Below are 23632 nucleotides of genomic sequence, written 5' to 3' on the forward strand. Positions count from 1 at the left end.
GCAGATGGGAAAGGGGTGAAGGGAATGGTGACAGGAGCCTGTAGGTGAAAGCTGGAGGCAACAAGGGGCCACAGATGGTGGAATCTGAGAGGAAAGTAAGGATCTGAAATAAGGGAGATGGGAACAGTGGGTGGAGGGGACCTACTGAGAGGAGTGTCTAGCTGATGGGCAAATGGAATGGGTGCAGGAGGGAAACAGGGTGATGGGGCGGGGGGGAGGGGAGTGATGTAGGCCAGGAGCATAGAGAAAGAGACAGAGGGGTGTAGATGACCAGAAAGTGGAGAATTTGATGTTCATGCCCTCAGGCTGTAGACCCAGGTGGAAGATGAGGTGCTGCTCCTCCAGTTGGGGATTGGTCTCACCCTGGCAAGTGCTGAGGAGTTAAATCTGAGGGAAGCTTTAGTGGCAGGAAAGGTGAGAGGTAAGGGGGGGGGCTCATGGGGGGGGGAATGAGGTTTGTATGGATGTGCTAGTGAGAAGCCTTAGGGCCTTGTATGGTGAATCCTCCGAGCTCTGGTTTGGGCGGGGACATCTACACACAACATCCAGGGAATGTCCTTCTCCCCGTCAGTCTGTCAAATTGTCAGCAGATTGCCGTACCCACAGGTGTTGTCTTTGGGGTCCTGAGGATTGTTTCAGGCTCTTCGGCTTTCTCTTCTGCATTCTCCGCCTCTGGTTTGGCTTGGGGCTCCGGCGTGGGCTCTGCAGGAACAGAACATCCACTGGTAACCATGCTCCGTTTGCGTGAGGGAGAGGAGTCATGTTGGTCAGAGGGTGATGCTTCAGGTTTGACGGTGTGCAGGGCTGGCTGGTGGTAGGTGTTGGTGTCGTGACGTGGCAAAACAAGAGGCCATATTAGCGTGTGGCCGAGACGATGCATGTTTAGCATGCGTTGGATGGAATGTTGTACTGTTGTCATGGACCATGGCCAAGAGCGCATGTGTGTGGTGACGTGTGTGTGTGTGTGTGTGTGTGTATGTATATCTATCTCTCTCTCAATCTCTCTCTTTATATATATATCATGTCACTGCTGGTTAATATATTGCTGACTTCTATTCATCCAGGAAAGGGCACCACCCTGGCTTGTGCCATGGAGCTGGAGGAAGTGATTTGGTGAATTCAGGACTGAATCCACTCCCTCCTGATGGTCCTGAATAGTCAAGTATGAGGTAGGGAAACAGAAATACACTATAAATCCCCACGAGATATGAATGAGGTCAGCACTGATCTGACTTTAGACTTAACTCTCCATAAACTCAACTGTGGTGTGGACCAAGGCTTTTCCTCAATCCTCAATACATTCAATAATTCAGTGCTGGGTAGAGAATGCCAACAATTCCCAACCAGGATGAGTGAAGCCTGTCCTTTGGCCCAGGGCTCACAAACTGCGGTGTGCTGTAATCCTTCCCCATGTAAACAATATCCTCTTATCATCCTTACATCATCCCACACTATAGTCTGTCTTTGAGTCCCAAACTATGTTTTTACCTCTTTGTAGATTTGTTGTGCATCCCTACGACTTACTTTCCCACCTCTTTGCATCATCAGCAGCACACTTGGTCCTTGATTTATGTCAAGGACACAGATTGCGAATGGTTGGGGCACCAGTGCTGACCCCTGTGGCCCCCACCACTGATAGTCCCCATTGACTGGCCCAGCTGAGGCTTTACCTTCAGGTTGTGTCTCGGTCGGTGGAACTTCCTCAGGTTCTGCGGCGGGTGCTTCTGGCACGGGAGGAGATGAAGACACACACAGGGTCAATCAGACGAAGTATTGCATCAAGTAAACTAAATGCTCACCCACTGCATTGGGGTGGCTACTTTGCCCCATATATAACACTGAGTTTAAATCTCCCACCCAGTTTTACAATAACTACCCAATTCCATTTAAATCTAATTGGAGGATTTTACAATCGTTTACGAATTTCCCATTCAAACCTGTTTTAAGTAAAGGAATTATTTTCACCATCTCCTTTTAGTTCTATTAATGATTAACTCAAAAAAGTATTCTCCAGTTTGTCCTTATACCCCGTAGTTAAATTATTTGCTCTTCTTAAGTTAAGGTCAAGACCAATTAATTTCTCAGTGATGGGTCCTCATCCCTTATAAGTGGAAATAGTGTTGACTTTTTCTATCTTCATAATAGGATGGTCCATGAACCCACAAACACTACCTCATAATTCATCTTTTGCACTATTTACTAATTTTTGTAACTCATAGTAATTTTTATGGATTGCAATGTACTGCTGCTACAAAACTAAAAACTTCACAGCTTTCCACCTGCCCCCTCAGTGATCAACCTCAAAGCCTTCAGGATTAGGACAACCAGCTCCAGGGAAATGAAGAGTGAATTCACGGCACTCAGGCACTTGAGAAATAAAACTTCGCTAAAATATATATGCATTGATTTGTGTCTTTAGAAAATGGTGGGTTAACTCCAGCTACAAGCGACACACATAAATGTTGGAGGAACTCAGCAGGCTAGGCAGCATCTATGGAAAAGAGTAGTCGACATGCTGGGCCGAGACCTTTCATCAGGACCGGAGAAAAAGATGAGGATTCAGAGTAAGAAGGTGGGGGGTGGGGGTGGGGTGATCGTTGAAACTGGGAGTGGGAGGGGTGAGGTACAGAGAAGGGCAGCTGAGTGGTGATAGAGACACAGGGCTGGAGAAGGAGGAATCTGATAGGAGAGGAGAGCAACAATGGAAGAAAGAAAGAGAAGGGGGCAGAGCACCAGAGGGAGGTAATGGGCAGGTAAGGAGATAAGGTGAGAGAGGGAAATGGGAATGAAGAATGGTGGTTTGAACTCCAGCTACAGCTGAGTAAACAGACTTGTACAAGTTCTTAACTTGTAACCTAAAAACCACTACTGACCCTAACCCCCTCCCCTGGTCTCACCAATCACTTGCTCCTCTCCTCCCCCCCCCCCCACCTTCTTATTCTGGCTTCTGCAAACTTTGTTCTCAAAATGTCGACTGTTTATTCCTCTCCACAGATGACCTGCTGAGTTCCTCCAGCATTTTGTGTGTGTTGCAGCAATTTTCACACTGCACGTCAGTCATAAGAAACCTGATTCTGTTCCGGATACGGGATGCTCCAGGTGATAAGGATCCACGTGGAGAGGCAGCAGTACATAAAAGGGTCACAAGAATTGCATGAGGACCATGACTATGTACCACTCAAGGAAAAATAACTGAATGGAATGGGCTCTTTTCAGTAAAAGACTTCACACAGAGGGAGATGTTGTGTCGGAAATGATCTAAGGATCTCTGATGAGGCTGTGGAACCACTGAATGGAGGAAGCCTCCCCGTTAGGTTGTACAGTTTGGAGAATCGGTACCTCTTGTTCTAACTACCCCACGTGCTTCCGCCCCCTTTTATAAAGAGGATCAAAACCACCAATTGATTTTGTTCCCCAAGGGAACCACCCTGTTTCAGTGGCCCCAGCTCTTCAACAGGTTCCCACTAACCAGACGGAGCATTTGAGGTTAGTGGGTTAAGTTAACATGATGAGGTTGATCCAGGTAGAACGACCCCTCATCAGTGACCCTGCAGTTCCCGTTGTGGTTTCTACCTGCTGTCACGTTCTCGGCTGCAGGCTCTGCTGTTGCCTCAGGAGGGGCTGCGAGGGGCAGAACGTTCTTCTCAAAATACCCCTCGTTGGTGATGTTTCCAGCCGGGGAGTAATGCGCCACCGCTATCGCCGTCTGCCCACTCACCGAGTAAGCAATTGCCATTTCTGTGGTGTCCTTCCATAGCAGTTGTGTGAAGTGCCCTGACAGGGAGAAAGAGAGAGAGAAAAAACACAAGCCGATGAACGTGGTGCACGTTGGTTCATGCATTCAGAAGTGTCAGAAGCAACACCTGAAGGTCCAGTGGGACCCTCTGTGCCCGTGTGTGAAGGACAGGGAGAAACACAGCTCACATCACTGGGTACACACAGCACTGACTCACCAGCAACTGGGCCTCAGTCCACCATCCAATCACAATCCCCCCAACCATATTTCCTCCAACTACTTTACATGCCCTACCCCTACACCCACCCTCTTCAGACTCCTCCCAAAACACTCTAACCGCCTCACACACCCCTCAGCGCCCCTTCCCCTTTACAATACCTGCTCTCCGTCTCACTGCAGCTACCCACGTCCCACTCAGTCCTCACCTTCTCTTTCTTCCACCAGCTCTGCTCTCGCCCAGCACAAACCCCTCCAGCTCATCACCTTTCACCAGCACTACTCTCACCCCAGTGAGGAAGTCCATAGCTTTAAGGCGAGAGGTGAGATATTTCAAAGGGATCTGAGGGGCATCTTTGTCATCCAGAGAGTGGCAGATCAGTGGAACGAGCTGGCAGGAAGTGGTTGAGGCAGGTGCAATAACCACATTTAAAACACATTTAGATCAGTACATGGATAGATGGGGCTTAGAGGGATGGGGGCCAAACACTGGCAAATGAGACTAGCCCATTGGCACCATGGATGGGTTGGGTTGAAGGGCCTGTTTTGCATGCTGTATTATTCAATAGCTTATATTCTATATCCGCTCCATCTCATCGACACTGCATTCAGTCCCGTTACACAACTCCCAGTCTAAACTCACTCTCACCCTGCCCACTCTCAGCTACTAATACCACCTCCTCCACCCGCTGACACACACAGTCCCAACACATCCTCTTCACACCATAGGAAATGGAATTAGATAATTATTGTCACATGTACCCTGACAGAGTGAAAAGTTTGCTTTGCGTACTGTTCATACAGATCAAATTCAGGAATAGCTTCTTCCCCTCTGCCTTTAGATTTCTGAGTGGACATTAAACCCATGAACAAAACCTCATTATTTTTTGCACTAACAAGAGAGAATCTGCAGAAGCTGGAAATCCAAGCAACACACACACACATAATACTGGAGGAACTCAGCAGGCCAGGCAGCTTCTACAGAAAAGAGTAAGCAGTCGACGTTTCAGGCCGAGAACCTTCAGCAGATGTGTGCTGCTTGGAGTGCTGTGTTCATTTCTGGTTGCCTCATTGTAGGAAGGATGAGGAAGCATTAGAGAGGGTGCAGACAAGATTTACAAGGACACTGCCCAGATGCAGAACGTGTCTTTTGAGGAAAGGTTGAGTGAGCTAGGGCTTTTTTCCCCTTGGAGTGACGGATGATGAGAGGTGACTTGATGGAGGTGTTTAAGATTAAGGGATGCATGGACAGAGTGGACAACCAGTGGCACTTTACTGTGGCAGCAATGGCCAATACCAGAGGACAACAGTTTAAAATGAGTGGAGGAAAGTTTAGAGGAGCCCTCACAGATAGGTCTCTTTTACACAGAGACTGGTGGGACTTGGAGCACACTGCCAGGGGTGCTGGTAGATGCTGACACATTCGGGATATTTGAAACACTCATAGATAGGTACATGGATGTAAGAAAAGTGAAGGATTAAGTCGGTATAAGAGGAAGAATTAGATTAATCATGGAGTAGGTTTACATCAGCTAACACAACATTGTAGGCTGAAGGGCCTGAACTGTTGTTTGCTCTCTATTCTAATGCAAGCAGGAGCTGTGGGGCAGAATTAATCCAGCATTTCTTTGCAACCAGAAGATACTTTGTGGAAATTATTATGTTAAACTTGATGGTAGGCTCTCTGACTGGAAAATGTTGAGTCTTCTCTGCTTTGAGCTAGCTTTATTAGGACGGTGCAGGAGGACACTGAAGTCAGTGGTGTTGAAGAGGAGGAGGATCAGGTCCTATTTATGAATGGGATGCAAAGTGCTCACCCCATCCGAATTTATCTCATCAACAGAGATATCCATGTGATAAACATAACAAGCTGGGATCAGAGGGCACAATTAAAACACAATGAGTATCACAGCCTCAAAATGACATTGGAGCTTCATTAAAAACAGAAATTACTGGTGCATTTCTGCAGTCGTGTAGCATCTGTCGAAAAGAAGAGAGAATTAACAATCAGCAGATGACCGCGACCAAGGATCTTCTCCCAGAAAGGTTAACTCTATTTCTGCCTTCAAGAAACCACTTGACTGCTGAGATTGTACAGCATTTTCTGTCTTTATTTTAGATTTCAGCAGGTTTGACTTTGTGAATATTTGGGGCCTTGATCCCTTTACAGTTGAAGGGCGGATACATCACAGAGGTGCATGGCCCAGAGTCAGGCCTTTTGGCCCATCACATCCATGCTGACCCCTTTGCTCATCTCCACAGGTGAAACAGAATGGAGGGTCAGTGCAAAGCAAGGGGATGCTGACGAAGAGAGAGTTGGTGTGGTGTGGTGCCAGAGGCATTTAGTGCGGATACTGAGGTGCAACTGCTCAACAGAGCCGGGCATTTCTGGGATATTTAACTGTCTACAAAGAAGTGAAAATTGCGCTGAGAAAGCATGTAACCAGAATGAACACACTCACCAGTTTCACTGGAAAATCCAGGATTGTTGTAGTCATAATCCTTAATTTCTTCATACCATGCATCTACTGGATCCTTGCCTAAAAATAAAACAACTTGTCAAAACCCTCCAGTGAGGCAAGAGTGGTAAGGACATGTAAAACAAGAAAACACTTGTGTGCAGCAGACTATGAAGTAGAAATGGTCACATTACCTATTACCCCAGAGAACGGTGAACATCATGGGCTTCCCACTGTAGGATGTGACATTACATTTATCCATTCACATTAGTTATACTGCATCAAGATTATTAGTGGTTAACACAGCCTATTAAAAGGAACGTTTGTCAGTGATGGAACCTTTCCTTGGATGCTTGTGTTCTGTTATCTCAGGTTCACCAAACCTTCAATAGAATCTAGTCTGAAGTCTCATTTTTTAATACAGGGGTTTCCTCAACACTGGGCTCCTCCAGACACTGTGTTCTGAATTCTACCATGAGAAGGAATGGGCAAATGTTTCGAGGATGTGTTCAAAGACTCCTTGAAGAAATGTAACATTCCTGCTGAGTCCTGGGAATATCTGACCCATCAACGGTCAGAGAGGAGAAGAAACATTTGGGAGGGTTCAGACGTATTGGTTCAGGGTAAACGCTATACCACAAATGACAGACCACTCCGTTGGGCACCTCTGCCCCTTGCTGGAAGAGTCTACGGGTTCAACGTTTGCCTCTTTAATCAACTCCAAACCCATAATGTGGAAGATGACCACCATCTCATGTTCCTTGCCTTTTGGAGCTTTGGGATGCAGCCTGTCAGGCCCAAGGGCTTTGACAGCCTTTAGCCCCATCAATATCTCGGCTTTATTTTTCTATTAAATTTAAGAGCATTTTAAAAAAGTGAAATCATTATTCTGGCCCAAAGGCAAATTGCTGTTTTCAACATTTGCAATGGATAGATTTCTGAAACAAAAATGACTTTGGGGGATTCTTATTGAAGCTTATTTGAAATGAACATGTAGAGAAGGAACAAACTAGAGACAATCTGCAGATGCTGCAAATCCAAGCAACACACACAAAATGCTGGAGGAACTCAGCAGGCCAGGCAGCATCTATGGGAAAAAGTACAGTCGACGTTTCGGGCCGAAACCTTATTTCTGTCTTCATAGAAACCACTTGACTGCTGAGATTGTCCAGCAATTTGTCTTTATTTTAATTTCTGCAGGTTTGGCTTTGTGAATATTTGGGGCCTTGACCCCTTTACAGTTGAGGGGTGGATACGTCATAGGGGTGCATGGCCCAGAGTCAGGCCTTTGGGGTAAAAGATGAGGAGTAGATTTAAAAGGTGGGAGAGGGGAGAGAGAAACATGGGGTGACAGGTGAAATCGGGAGCGGGAAGCATGAAGTAAAGAGCTGGGAAGTTGATTGGTGAAAGAGATACAGGGCTGGAGAAGGGGGAGTCCGATGGGAGAGAACAGAAGGCCATGGAAGAAAGAAGATGGAGGAGGAGCACCAGAGGGAGGTGATGGGCAGGCAAGGACATAAGGTGAGAGAGGGAAAAGGGGATGGGGAAAGGTGAAGGGGGTGGCGTTACTGGAAGCTTGAGAAATTTATTTTCATGCCATCAGGTTGGAGGCTACCCAGATGGAATATAAGGTGGTGTTCCGCCAACCTGAGTGTGGCTTCATTGCGACAGTAGAGGCTGCCATGGATGGACATATCGGAATGGGAATGGGAAGTGGAATTAGAATGGGTGGCCACTGGGAGATCTTGCTTCTTCTGGTGGACAGAGCGTAGGTGCTCAGTGAAACGCACTCCCAATCTACGCCGGGTCTCAGCGATATACAGGATGCCACACCGGCAGCACCAGACACAGTATATGACCCTAACAGACTCACAGGTGAAGTGTCACCTCACTTCACGTGGGGATACCAGCGTTAGTTCTATTTAACACAGAGAGTGGTAAATTCATGAAATGCACTGCTGGGTGTGCTGGGAGAAGCAGGCACATTTGGGACATTTAAGATAGGCACATGACTGAATGAAAAATGGAGGGCTACTCCATGTGGGAGGGAAGGGTTGGGATTGATCTTAGAATAGGCTAAAAGGTTGGCGCAACATTATGGGCTGAAGGGCCTGTACTGTTCGATGTTCTTACTTTGCATCTGTGCCCTGCCATCTAGTTTTGGACCTTTGTGGAAAAGACTATAATGTCCACCTTACCCATACCCCATATGATTTTATACACTTCTATGAGGCCACTCCTCATTCTCCTGCACTACAGGGAACAAAGGTCAAGCATGGTCCACCTCTCCCTATAACTCAGACACTTTAGTCCAGACAACATCCTCATAAATCTCTTTTGAACCCTGTCAGGCCTGACAATATCATTCCTATACCAGGGTGACCAAAACTGCACACAATACTCGAAGTGCAGCCTCACTAACAACTCGTATCACTGCAATATAACGTCCCTACTTCTAAACTCAGTGTTCTGACTGATGAGCACCACACTAAGCACCTTCTGCACCACACTATCTACTTGCACAGTTGCTTTCAGTTAACTCGCACACTTGTACTCCCAAGTCCCTCTGTTCCCCAGCACTCGACGGTCCCCGGCCATTCACTGCAAAGTTCCTAGCCCAGTTTGACTGTCGAAAATGCGTTATGTCACACTTTTCTAAGTTGAAATCCATTTGCCGTCCCTCAGCTCATCTCCCTACCTAATCGATTTCTTTGTAATTCATTGTAACTTGCTTCACTCTCAACAAGACCCCCTGATTTAGTATCATCAGCAAACTTGCTAATCGTGCCATTTACGTTCATATTTGACTCATTTACAAGTTTATGGGGCTGTACTAGTCATTACCCCATTTACAAAAGATTTAGCCTCTTTCTTCTTCTGCCTTTCCCTCTGCCTGTCTCCCTTACCATGTAAAAGTTGATCCTCATCTTACTTACTCTCACCCCTTTCCTTATTGCTCTACATTTTTTGCCCAATTCCTCTCTCTCTTATTCTCCCTTCCATCTCTTCCTCCTTCCCATCTCTTTCTACCCCACTTTTTCTCTCCTTCTCTCTCTCGGTCACCATTTCCTCCCATTCTCCTGGTCTCTGCAGTTCTCTGTTGCTGGTACCCTCCTTGCCTGAAGCCTCTGACAATGACTGAACTGGTGTGATGGTCCAATTTCACAGGGCTCGAAGGATAGGAATAAAAAGTTGGCTGAATTCTCTTGACTCTGTCAGAGAAGAAGACCTATGAGGAATTTTTGCATGTTGGTAATGGAAGCCATTTTCATTGTATGAGAAATGCCTAAATGGCAATTGAATCAAAAATTTCAGCTTTATTGCAGAGAAGACGGTAATATTTTGGAAATAATTAATGGTGATCGTTTGTAAAAGCAGGAACAGAAGGGTTCTGGGGCTGGCTAGACAGACCTCAAAGCCCAGAGATGTTGAGAGAGACCTCATAGGCCCCAGGCCTCTGGCTCCATCTCAGTCACCTGAAGGTTTAGAGCAGCTGTGGATGAAGAGAAGCAATGTGAGCTCGTCGAGCTCAAATGGGATAAAGATGTGACATTTTCTCTGTGAGAGGACCAAAGTAGAATCAAAACTTGTAGGTGAAGCTGTAACTAAATAATGAGCAGGCCATAATTAAACAATGGGTTGGCACAGTAACGCAGCAGCTAGTGTAACACTTTACCGCGCCAACAATCAGGGTTTGATTCCCGCTGCTCTGTGTATGTACTCCCTGTAATCGTGTGGATTTTCTCCAGGTGTTCAGGTTTCTTCTGACATTCCCAAGGTTAGTAAGTCGTGAGCTGATCTGTTGGCACCGGAAGCCCCCAGCACATCCTTGGTCTGTGTTGCTTGTTGACACAAAATGGCGCATTTCACTGTATGTTTTGATGTTTCAATGTACATGCGACAAATGAAACTTAACTTTATGCACGTACAACCGAGGAACATTCCTAGCTGGTAGAACAACAGAGCAAGTTTACCGAATTGCCAACAAGAAAGAGAGTGAAATAGAGCAGGAAAAGGAAGTGGATGGCAGATGTCAAAGTGATGACAGGAGATCTAATCCATTATAGGGAGCTTAGACAGGGAGTCAAAGCGAAATAACGGAGACAAAGAGAGAAAATGTGAAAAGTCAAGTAGGAAATGTACAAGGGAAGCCAATCATCTTGTTTAAACTGCGTGTTAGAGAGGAGCTGACCTAAAAGAATACCTAAAGTCAGAAATGGAAGAAAGGTCCATGTTCGTAAATGAGTACTTTATATCAAAATTTCCTGTGGCTGAAGACATCACTGAGGGTGGTGCCTGGAGTAAGTTGCTAAAGTGGAGATGTTAGAAAGGACACCCACTCTTACAGTAGATAAGTTGCCTTGTTCAGATAGAGTGCATCTGTAGCTGCAGAGAGAAGGAAGGGGGGGATATTGCAAAGAGCCTGGCCAAAATCTCTTAAACGTCCACAGATTCAAGTGTGCTCAAACAAGGGGGAAGACCTAAATCCAACAACAGTTGTCCAGTCACTTAACCTCTGTGTGGGGAAACTTTTGGAATATTCAATGATTTAATTAGCAATTTGGATAAGTGTAGATTATTTAAATCATGTCCAACCAACTTGTATTTTTTGATGTGACAACGGACAGTAATGTGAAACGTGATTTATGAAGTTTCAAAATCAAATTCCACATAAGAGATGTTTTCAAGTTTGTATTTAAAGAGACTGTAGCAGTATAGGGAGAAATGCAGTGTGAACAAGGCAGAGATTAATAGGAATATTTCCTATTCCTAAGGAAAACTTCTATAGTTGTACTGTGGAGAGCATTCTGACAGGCTGCATCACTGTCTGGTATGGAGGATCTACCGCACAAGACTGAAAGAAGCTGCAGAAGGTTGTAAATCTAGTCAGCTCCATCTTGGGTACTAGCCTACAAAGTACCCAGGACATCTTCAGGGAGCGGTGTCTCAGAAAGGCAGCGTCCATTATTAAAAACCTTCAGCACCCAGGGCATGCCCTTTTCTCACTGTTACCATCAGGTAGGAGGTACAGAAGCCTGAAGGCACACACTCAGTGATTCAGGAACAGCTTCTTCCCCTCTGCCATCCATTTCCTAAATGGACGTTGAACCCTTGGACACTATCTTACTTTTTTAATATATATGATTTGTTTTTTGCACAATTTTTAATCTACTCAATATACATATAGTGTAATTGTTTTATTTATTTATTATCTTATTTTTCTTCTTTTATATTACGTATTGCATTGAACTGCTGCTGCAAAGTTAACAAATTTCACATCACATGCCAGTGATAATAAACCTGATTCAGATTCGGATTCTTTATTAGACCTGCATGGAAGCGTAAGGTGGTGTTTGATAAGGAACACTGTTTTTCTTAAAACATATTAAGGACTTGGGCAGTTGTACAACAAATGATTGCCAAATTTTTAGATGGTACAAAACTCAAAAACATGAGGATATTGACAGGCTGATGAAATGAGGATACATACAGTGGCATGCAAAAGTTTGGGTACCTCTGGTCAAAATTTCTGTAACTGTGAATAGCTAAGCGAGTGAAAGATGACCTGATTTCCAAAAGGCATAAAGTTAAAGATGACACATTTCTTTAATATTTTAAGTGAGAAATCTTTTTTATTTCTATCTTTTACAGTTTCAAAATAACAGAAAAGGAAAAGGGCCCAGAGCAAAAGTTTGGGCACCCTGCATGGCAGTACTTAGTAACACCCCCACTGGCAAGTATCACAGCTTGTAAACACTTTCTGTAGCCAGCTAAGAGTCTTTCAGTTCTTGTTTGGGGGATTTTCACCCATTCTTCCTTGCAAAAGTCTTCTAGTTCTCTGAGATTCTTGGGCCGTCTTGCATGCACTGCTCTTTTGAGGTCTATCCACAGATTTTCGATGATGTTTAGGTCGGGGGACTGTGAGGGCCATGGCAAAACCTTCAGCTTGCAGCCCTTGAGGTAGTCCATTGTGGATTTTGAGGTGTGTTTAGGATCATTATCCTGTTGTAGAAGCCATCCTCTTTTCATCTTCAGCTTTTTTTTTTTTTTTACAGACGGTGTGATGTGATGTTTGCTTCCAGAATTTGCTGGTATTTAATTGAATTCATTCTTCCCTCTACCAGTAAATATTCCCCGTGCCACTGGCTGCAACACAAGCCCAAAGCATGATCGATCCACCCCCGTGCTTAACAGTTGGAGAGGTGTTCTTTTCATGAAATTCTGCACCCTTTTTTCTCCAAACGTACCTTTGCTCATTGTGGCCAAAAAGTTCTATTCAAAAAGTTCAAAGGAACATCTAAACAAGCCTGATGCATTTTGGAAACAAGTCCTGTGGACTGATGAAGTCAAAATAGAACTTTTTGGCTGCAATGAGCAAAGGTATGTTTGGAGAAAAGAGGGTGCAGAATTTCATGAAAAGAACCCCTCTCCAACTGTTAAGCACGGGGGTGGATCAATCATGCTTTGGGCTTGTGTTGCAGCCAGTGGCACGAGGAACATTTACTGGTAGAGGGAAGAATGAATTCAATTAAATACCAGCAAATTCTGGAAGCAAACACCACACCGTCTGTAAAAAAGCTGAAGATGAAAAGAGGATGGCTTCTACAACAGGACAATGAACCTAAACACACCTCAAAATCCACGATGGACTACCTCAAGAGGCGCAAGCTGGAGGTTTTGCCATGGCCCTCACAGTCCCCTGACCTAAACGTCATCGAGAATCTGTGGATAGACCTCAAAAGAGCAGTGCATGCAAGATGGCCCAAGAATCTCACAGAACTAGAAGCCTTTTGCAAGGAAGAATAGGCAAAAATCCCCCAAACAAGAACTGAAAGACTCTTAGCTGGCTACAGAAAGTGTTTACAAGCTGTGATACTTGCCAGCGGGGGTGTTACTAAGTACTGCCATGCAGGGTGCCCAAACTTTTGCTTTGGGCCCTTTTCCATTTTTGTTATTTTGAAACTGTAAAAGTTAGAAATAAAAAGGTTTTCTTGCTTAAAATATTAAAGAAATGTGTCATCTTTAACTTCATGCCTTTTGGAAATCAGTTCCTCTTTCACTCGCTTAGCTATTCACAGTAACAGAAATTTTGACCAGGTGTGCCCAAACTTTTGTATGCCACTTTATGACAAAAGAAATTTGATGCAGATAAATTGTAAAGTTCATCAAGTTATAGAGTCATACAGCATGGAATCAATAGGGGAGGTAATGGCCTAGTGGTATTATTACTGGATTATTAATCTAGATAGCCAGGCAAAGTCCATGGGACCTGGTTCGAATCTTTCTTTGGCAGATGATGCTAAGTCTGCATTTGCTTTCTGGAATTAAAATGTCCAACAATGACCATTGTTATGAAGACCTATCTGGTTCAATAATGTCCTGTAAGGGACAATATGTCCTGGTATCCTATTTCCTATTAGGGTGGAAATCTGCCCTCCCTGCCTGATCTGGCCTACACCTGACTCCAGACCCTCAGCTGTGTGGATGATTCTAAACTACCCTCTGAAATGGCCGAGCATACTGATAGTTGTAATAAACTGCTCGAAAGCCTCAACCGATTCAAGAAGGCAGCTGAATGCAAAGCAATGCGGATGATTGTTGGGTAATAATATAGAGACCTGGGAACAACACCATGGGACTAGTTGGTGCCTAATTACACCACAAATAATCTATACTATAACACTGTTTTAAAGACACTCGTTGACATTGGCTGAAAAGTTTGATTACAATACATAGTATAGCTATGACATCTGGTTTATCCTCCAGTCTCGATAGACCCATGAAAATACATTTCCCTGCCAACGACTATGTCCGTGACCCACTCTGTGCAAAGTGAATGTGGCCGAGGCCTTTGACCTGTGTAGCACAATTCTCCATACTAACCGTGATCCTCCGCCTCGTGCAGTGAGCCATTCTTTCCTCATAGGATAACCCTCAGAAATCAGTGCAGTGGATCTACGCTGCACTTGAGCAAGAATTTCATTCCCATGACTGGAAGTCACATCCTTTACACCAACCACAGCAAAAACCCCCACACCTTCCATACTCCATCTGGCCTCCAACAAAGTCAACATATAATTGTGCCTTTTAATTGCTAGATGCACTTTCACGCATACTTCTTGACCTTGTTTCTGGTGTTTATCTGTATTTCTCTGTCCGTGCTCATTTGTGACCAAACCATATGAACATCTTTCACATGGCTGAGGTAGATAATCAAAAGCCTTTGGAAAATGTTGACATTCTACACACACAAGCTTCCTTTCCAGTCACTTCTTCAATGAAATCTGTTCAATCAAAGTCAGTCTTCCATACGATCACATTGAACCCTGAACATACTATGCTTTTTCTAAGTGTCCTGTTGTGCTGGGAGACTGTCTTCCCTTGTCAAGTAGTCCCTCCTACTCTTTATTTCTTGATGCCCTTTGTGTTACAAACTCTACCCGTCTCCTCCAGTGATTTGTTGGCAGTGAATTGCACAGGTTCATCTCCCTCTGAGCGAAGAAAACTTTTCTCTCCTGTAACCCAAGACAGTCCCCCAGCCAGGGGATCATCCTCTCACCATCAAGTCGGTGTAACCTGATCAAAATGGTTAAAGTTTGAATTAGATTCCCTTTCGCTCCAGTGACAATCTCTCCTTGTACAGCAGTACACCCGTCCTAGGATCAGTCTGGTGACTTTTGTTGTTCTTCCTCAGTGACAAGCGTTTCTTTTTATGGGCAAGGAGAACAAAAGTGCGCACAGGACTCCAGGAGCAATCTCACTGACAGAACAACTAGGAACAAGAGCCAGTCCTTCTGCCCCTCCTTTGTCAGCAGCATGGTGAATCTCTCCGGGCTATTTTTGCTGCACTGTCCCCAAGTCCCTGGATTCTTTTAGTGGCCAAATCTATCCATCCAGTAAACTCAGTGACTGAGCCTCAGCAGCCACTGGTGGCAAAGATTCCACGGGTTCACCACCTGCTGACTGAAGAACTTTCTCCTCATCGGATTCCTAAAACAGCGGTCCCCAACTACCGGTCCGCGAGGAAACAATATGAGTCAGCTGCACCTTTCCTCATTCCCTGTCACGCACTATTGAACTTGAACATAGGGTTGCCAACTGTCCCATATTTGCTGGGACATCCCGTATATTGGGCTAAATTGGTTTGTCCCATACGGGACCGCCCTTGTCCCGTATCTCCCCCGCTAAGGTTCCTATGAAACCTTTCGTGCCGAAATGGCGTAAAGCGCAGAAGCAATTACAATTAATTTATATGGAAACATTTTTGAGTGTTCCCAGACCCAAAGAACAACCTACCAAATAACACATAAAACCTAAAATAACACTAACATATAGTAAAAGCAGGAATGATATGATAAGTACACAAAATAAAGTAGAAATAATGTATGTGCAGTGTAGCCGGGAAGATTAAGCCAAAACCTATTTGTAGAAAAAAACCCGCCACGTACGGGCATGCGCACGTCACACATGCGCACACCGGTGCCCGCGCAGGGCTTCATGGTCATAGTAGTCTTTTTGGGGTAAACACGAGTGTCCCAGGATTTGATTGCTACTTTTGTCTCTTATTTGGGAGTGAGAAAGTTGGCAACACTAACTGTAAAAGACATGTTGAGGTGAGTCTAACCCTACCTGAACACCCCCTCCCCCGTCGGCTGGTCCGCAAGAATATTGTCAATGTTTAACTGGTCCGCGGTGCAAAAAAGATTGGGGCCCCCTGTTCTAAAAGACCAATGCCCATTCTGAGACTGCACCCTCCTGGTCCTAAACCTGTCACCAGGGAGACGTCCTCCCTGCATCCAGCCTGCCATGTTTATGTTTCGGTTGGCTTGGCACTGGAGCCAGAGGCTCATGGTGGAAGGTTGCTTTAGTGATGAGAAGCCTGTGACCTGCGGTGTATCACAAGAACCATTGCTGGGATCCTTACTGGTTGCGAGCTAAATTAAGAGTTAGTTTGGATACGGATGTTAGAGGCACAAAGAATAAGTCTGCAAATGACATATGCGCTGATTTCTCTGGCAAGTGCATGTGATTCATCCTTGGGCACAATACTATTATTAACTCCTTCTGTTTTCTGGGATTGGGGACACTTTTCCTTCCCATTTTTGCATTAGGTAGTAGGTATAATCTTTGTGCATCTGGCATTCGTTCGTTAAATTTATCTTTTTTTCTGACCACTGCCATGAAGCTCCCAGAACTATCTGAACTAACTCATTCTTCACAGATCCCTTTTTGTAGAGTTAGATTTTGAACGACTCTACTTCCTTGATTAAAGAACTCTATCACATTATGGTCACACTTCCTGAATGGACTCCACACAACAAAGTTATTAATGAATCCTTCTCATTGTTAAAGAAGAGGAAGTGAAGAGGTTTCAGGGTGACTAAGCTTCCTGTTCAGTCTGCCTGTCACGGGTGCACATATTAACATAAGTACGTTCCGTTTTCAAACATTATCCTTCTTTCCAAGCAACACACACAAAATGCTGGAGGAACTCAGCAGGCCAGGCAGCATCAATGGAAGAAAGTATAGTCGGTGTTTCAACATTAGGGTAGGTAATTTCCTGGTGCTAGATAGGAAATACCTCGGGTTATTTGGGAAGTGAGGAAGTGATTGCTGCAGCTTTGGTGGTGATCCTCGTGTCCACACTGGCCACAGGAGTAGTGCCAGAGAACTGGAGGATGCAAATATTATTCCTTTGTTCAAGAAAGGGTATAGGGATAACACAGGGCATTATAGATCAGTGAGTCTTAAGTCAGTGGTGGGCAAACTATTGAAGAGGATTCTTAGAGGCAGGATTCACATGCATTTGGAAATGCATAATCTGATTAGGGGTAGTCCTACATGGCTTTGTGAGGGGCTGGTTGTGCCTCACGAGCCTGATAGAATACATTGAGAAAATGACAAAACATATTGACAAAGGCAGAGCAGTGGACGTGGTGTATATGAACATCAGTACAACATTTTACAAGACTCACTGTGGTAGGCTCCTTCAGGAGGCATGGAAACTTGGTGGGATCGATTGAGAATTAGCTTGTGTTCAGTTCTGATAGAGGGTGATAGGAGATGGACCATATTCTGCCTGGAGGGTGATAGGAGATGGACCGTATTCTGCCTGGAGGGTGATAGGAGATGACTGTATTCTGCCTGGAGGTCGTTGTGATAGGAGATGGACCGTATTCTGCCTGGAGAGTGATAGGAGATAGACCGTATTCTGCCTGGAGGTCATTGTGATAGGAGATGGACTGTATTCTGCCTGGAGGGTGATAGGAGATGGACCATATTCTGCCTGGAGGGTGATAGGAAATGGACCGTATTCTGCCTGGAGGGTGATAGGAGATGGACCGTATTCTGCCTGGAGGGTGATAGGAGATGGACCGTATTCTGCCTGGAGGTCGTTGTGATAGGAGATGGACCGTATTCTGCCTGGAGAGTGATAGGAGATGGACCGTATTCTGCCTGGAGGTCGTTGTGATAGGAGATGGACTGTATTCTGCCTGGAGGGTGATAGGAAATGGACCGTATTCTGCCTGGAGGGTGATAGGAGATGGACCGTATTCTGCCTGGAGGGTGATAGGAAATGGAACGTATTCTGCCTGGAGGTCGTTGTGATAGGAGATGGACTGTATTCTGCCTGGACGGTGATAGGAAATGGACCGTATTCTGCCTGGAGGGTGATAGGAGATGGACAGTATTCTGCCTGGAGGGTGATAGGAGATGGACCGTATTCTGCCTGGAGGGTGATAGGAGATGACTGTATTCTGCCTGGAGGTCGTTGTGATAGGAGATGGACCGTATTCTGCCTGGAGGTCGTTGTGATAGGAGATGGACCGTATTCTGCCTGGAGGGTGATAGGAGATGGACCGTATTCTGCCTGGAGGGTGATAGGAGATGATTGTATTCTGCCTGGAGGTCGTTGTGATAGGAGATGGACCGTATTCTGCCTGGAGAGTGATAGGAGATGGACCGTATTCTGCCTGGAGGTCGTTGTGATAGGAGATGGACTGTATTCTGCCTGGAGGGTGATAGGAAATGGACCGTATTCTGCCTGGAGGGTGATAGGAGATGGACCGTATTCTGCCTGGAGGGTGATAGGAGATGGACAGTATTCTGCCTGGAGGGTGATAGGAGATGGACCGTATTCTGCCTGGAGGGTGATAGGAGATGACTGTATTCTGCCTGGAGGTCGTTGTGATAGGAGATGGACCGTATTCTGCCTGGAGGGTGATAGGAGATGGACCGTATTCTGCCTGGAGGGTGATAGGAGATGACTGTATTCTGCCTGGAGGTCGTTGTGATAGGAGATAGACCGTATTCTGCCTGGAGGTCGTTGTGATAGGAGATGGACCGTATTCTGCCTGGAGGTCGTTGTGATAGGAGATGGACCGTATTCTGCCTGGAGGGTGATAGGAGATGGACCGTATTCTGCCTGGAGGGTGACAGGAAATGGACCGTATTCTGCCTGGAGGGTGATAGGAGATGGACCGTATTCTGCCTGGAGGGTGATAGGAAATGGACCGTATTCTGCCTGGAGGGTGATAGGAGATGGACAGTATTCTGCCTGGAGGGTGATAGGAGATGGACCGTATTCTGCCTGGAGGGTGATAGGAGATGACTGTATTCTGCCTGGAGGTCGTTGTGATAGGAGATGGACCGTATTCTGCCTGGAGGTCGTTGTGATAGGAGATGGACCGTATTCTGCCTGGAGGTCGTTGTGATAGGAGATGGACTGTATTCTGCCTGGAGGGTGATAGGAAATGGACCGTATTCTGCCTGGAGGATGATAGGAGATGGACCGTATTCTGCCTGGAGGGTGATAGGAAATGGACCGTATTCTGTCTGGAGGGTGATAGGAAATGGACCGTATTCTGCCTGGAGGGTGATAGGAGATGGACCGTATTCTGTCTGGAGGGTGATAGGAAATGGACCGTATTCTGCCTGGAGGGTGATAGGAGATGGACCGTATTCTGTCTGGAGGGTGATAGGAGATGGACCGTATTCTGCCTGGAGGGTGATAGGAAATGGACCGTATTCTGCCTGGAGGGTGAGAGGAGATGGACTGTATTCTGCCTGGAGGGTGAGAGGAGATGGACCGTATTCTGACTGGAGGGTGATAGGAGATGGAACGTATTCTGCCTGGAGGTCGTTGTGATAGGAGATGGACTGTATTCTGCCTGGAGGGTGATAGGAAATGGACCGTATTCTGCCTGGAGGGTGAGAGGAGATGGACTGTATTCTGCCTGGAGGGTGAGAGGAGATGGACTGTATTCTGCCTGGAGGGTGATAGGAGATGGACCGTATTCTGCCTGGAGGGTGAGAGGAGATGGACTGTATTCTGCCTGGAGGGTGAGAGGAGATGGACTGTATTCTGCCTGGAGGGTGATAGGAGATGGACCACAGGAATCAGTTCTGGGAACTCCAGTTCTTCGTGAATTTATAAATAACGTAGCTGAGGAAGTGAAAGGGAGGTTATGTGGTGAATGTTGGTGGTGTTATGTATAGTGTAGAAGATAGTTGTAGGTTACAAAGGGACAGTTATAGTATGTAGATCTGGGCTGCGAAGTGGCAGATGGAACTTAATCCTGAAACACGTGAAGTGATTCACTCTGTAAGGTCGAACTTCAAGGCAGACTACAGGGTTAATGGCAGGATTCTTAGCAGTGTGGAGGAGCAGAGGGATCTTGGGCTCCATGTGCGTAGATCCCTCAGAGTTATTGTGCAAGTTGCTAGGGTGGTTAAGAGGGCAAATGGAGTGTTGGCCTTCATTAGTTGGGGGACTGAGTCAAGAGCCATGAGGGTAGTGTTGCAGCTCTATAAAAGCTTGGTTAGACCACACTTGAAGTATTGCGTTCAGTTCTGGTCACTTCATTATCAGGAGGATGTGGAAGCTTTAGAGAGGATGCAGTGAAGAGTTACTAGGATGCTGCCTGGATTAGAGGGCATTTCTTATGAAGATAGATTGAGTGATCTAGGTCTTTTCTCTTTTGAGTGGAGGATGAGAGTTGACTTGGGAGAGATGTACAAGATGATAAGGGCCATAGATAGAATGGACAGTCAAAGACGTTCTTCCAGTGAGCAAATGGCTAATACGAGTAGGCATAAATTGTCAGTGTTTGGAGGAAAGTGTAGGGGGGATGTTAGAGGTTTTCTGTACAGAGAGAGGTAGGTGCATAAAACACACTGCCAGGGGTAGTGGTAGAGACAGATACACTAGGAACGCGTAAGGGACTCGGAGATAGGCACATGGATGAAAGATAAATGGATGGCTAAGTAGAATGGAAGAATTAGATTGATCTTGGAGTAAATTAAAAGGTCCGCACAATATTGTAGGTCAAAGGGGCTATACTGTGCTATACTGTTGTATGTTCTATGATCCCTTCATGACACCCTCCCTTTCTGCTATCGCTGATTAGCAAAGCTACTCGTTCACCTCCTTTACTTCCGTCACTGCGCCTTTTGAAACCCTTGTTCCTTATACTTACCACGTTAAATACATTTCATCCTATCCAACTGACTGTATTTATGCCCTATCTACTGCCTATCCTTCCTTACAGGCTTCCTTACACGTTCGGTGTTGAGGAAGGCAAATGCAATATTAGCATTCATTTTGAGAAGACTAAAATATAAAAACAAGGATGCAATGTTGAAGCTTTATAAAGCATTGGTGATGGCCTCACTTGGAGTATTATGAGCAGTTTGGGCCCCTTATCTTAGAAAAGATGTGCTGGCATTGCAGAGGGTTCAAAGGAGCTTCACAAAAATGTTTCTGGGATTGAAAGGCTTGTCATATGAAGAATATTTGATGGCTCTGGGCCTGTATTCTCTGGAATTCCACAAGAATTGGGGGGGGGGGGTGGAAATCTTATTGAAACTTATCGAATGTTGAAAGGCCTATCAAGGATAGGGGTGAGGATGTTCTCTATAGTGGGTGAGTCTAGGACCAGAAAGCACAGCGTCAGAATAGAGGGACCTCCATTTAGAACAGAAGTGAGGAGAAATTTCTTTAGCCAGAGAGTGAATCTGTGGAATGCGTTGCCACAGGCAGCTGTGAAGGCCAAGTCATTGGGTATATTTAAGGTGGAGGTTGATAGATTCTTGATTGGTCGGGGCACGAAGGGATATGGAGAGAAGGCAGGAGATTGGGGCCAAGAGGAAAATTTCATCAGCCATGATGAGACAGCAGAACAGACTCAATGGGCCAAATGGCCTAATTCTGCTCCTATATCTTACGGTCTTTACACCAACCACTCCATCTTTGACCTATCACTCTGGTTCCCATGCCCCTGCCAATCTAGTTTAGACAATCCCCAGCAGCTCTAGCAAACCTTGATATTGGTCCTGCTCGAGTTGATATGTAACCCATCCCTGCTGTACAGATCACACCTTCCCCACAAGAGATCCAAGGATCCATGATTTTGAAACTCTGCCACCTGCACAAGTTCTTCAGCCACACATTCATCTGCCATACATCCTATTCTTAACCACACATGGCACAGGCAGCAATTCAGAGATTACTACCTTTCGAGCCCTGATTTTCAGCTTCCTACCTTGTTTCCTAATTTCTCTCTTCAGGTTCTCATCCCTTTTTCTACCTATGTCAATGGTACCAATATGTACCAAGATTTTAGGCTGCATATCACCCTCCTTACGAATGCTATAAACTCAGACAGAAACATCCCTGACCCTGGCATCTGGGAGTCTCCCTCACGCCCACGGAATCTCCTGTCTGTTTCTCTAACTATTCAATAACCCTCACAAGTGCACTCCTTTTCTTCTTTTCTGAGGCACAGATCCAGACTCAGTATTAGAGAGCCGGTCACTGCGGCTTTCCCCTGGTAGGTTGTCCCCACAACAGGATCCAAAGTGGTATACTTGTTACTGAGTGCAATGGCCACAGGGGTACTCTGCACTATCTGCCTATCCTCTTTCCTTCTCCTGACAGTCACCCAGCTACCTGTCTCCTGCAACATAGGAGTGACTACCTCACTGTGGCTCCTGCCTATCAATTAGATTTGAGAGATTTGAGAGGTAAATTTACACAGAGGTCACTGAGATCCCAGACGGAGCTGCCAGATGAAGTGGTTGCAACATTTAAGAGGCACTTGGATAAGTACACGGAGGGAAGGGGATTGGAAGGTCTTGGGCTGAATGCAGGCAATTGAAAATAGCAGGAAGGATGCGATGGTTGGCATGAACCAATTGGTTCAAAGGGTCTGTTTCTGTGCTGTATTGCTCTACGATCCTGGGTGTGAGGTTGGGAGTCACTGTGTTAGCAGTGAAGGGGATGGAGATCACAGGGAAGATATGGGAGAGGATTCATAAGCTGCAAGGACTCACCTTGACCATTCTTATAGGACATGATATTTTACCATGACATTGGTAACCAGTCTGGGCAGCGTTCTTCCACTGGGGAGTTCACCACCACCTACAGCTCACTCTAAGTTCCCGGCGAACATCCCTCCTGTGGGTGGTCTCTCCAAGCGTCTTTAATAAACTGGGGAGCCCATGCTTGACCTCTGGAATGGCTGATGCTGCCATGTGGAAAGAGAGTGCCCCTAGTGGCTGTGCCTCAGAAGTACGCCCTGTGTGTACATGCTGAGGAACTCAATTAGACCTCTCCTAAAATGGCTCAGGATTACGCAAGGAAAACCATTAAGTAGTGCAGGCAATTCTATGACACAAGAGATTCTGCAGATGCTGGAAATATAGAGCAACAAACTCAAAATGCTGGAGGATCTCTTCCCTCCATAGATGCTACCTGACCTACTAACGTCCTCCAGCATTTTGTAATCCTTTTAGAGATTTTTTTACAGCAACAACTAGTGAAATGACAAATGGTGCATCTGACCATGGAGACACACAACTCTCCTTTAAACTGGGCATTAATTAATCTAGTTACTACAGTTAACGCCCCTCCTCCTCCCTCACACCCCATCATGGTTCAAACCCCTGCTCCTTCTCAGATCATAACGTTCACTCCCATGCCACTTTGCCCAGCTGAGAAGCCCACCACTGACTGATTACCTGATCCAATCTTTAGTCACATCCTTCCTGGGCCCTGACCATCCCTGGCCCACTGCACATCCGACATCTATTCCTGGGTAACTGATCATAATGGGCTCCTGACCCACTTACCCCTATCCCCTAATTGTTGGTCCCCAGCCATTGTCTCACCACTGGTCAGCATCCAACTTCGGCCCCCGACCTCCCTCATAATTCAAGA

General features: G+C 45.7%; 1 protein-coding gene across 1 annotated transcript in view; it reads right to left on the minus strand.

Moving 5' to 3' along the window:
• The window catches only part of LOC140186440 (uncharacterized), a 143898-nt gene that overhangs the window by 114908 nt on the left and 5358 nt on the right, over positions 1–23632 (minus strand). The window contains exons 3-6 of the mRNA XM_072240711.1: positions 6415–6492; positions 3574–3774; positions 1671–1724; positions 601–702 (exon numbers count right to left, since the gene is read on the minus strand). Coding sequence (XP_072096812.1) covers positions 601–702; positions 1671–1724; positions 3574–3774; positions 6415–6492 — 435 coding nt within the window. The remainder of the gene's footprint in view (positions 1–600; positions 703–1670; positions 1725–3573; positions 3775–6414; positions 6493–23632) is intronic.

The sequence above is a fragment of the Mobula birostris genome, chromosome 22 (genome assembly GCF_030028105.1).
Source record: "Mobula birostris isolate sMobBir1 chromosome 22, sMobBir1.hap1, whole genome shotgun sequence".
Classification (NCBI taxonomy): domain Eukaryota; kingdom Metazoa; phylum Chordata; class Chondrichthyes; order Myliobatiformes; family Myliobatidae; genus Mobula; species Mobula birostris.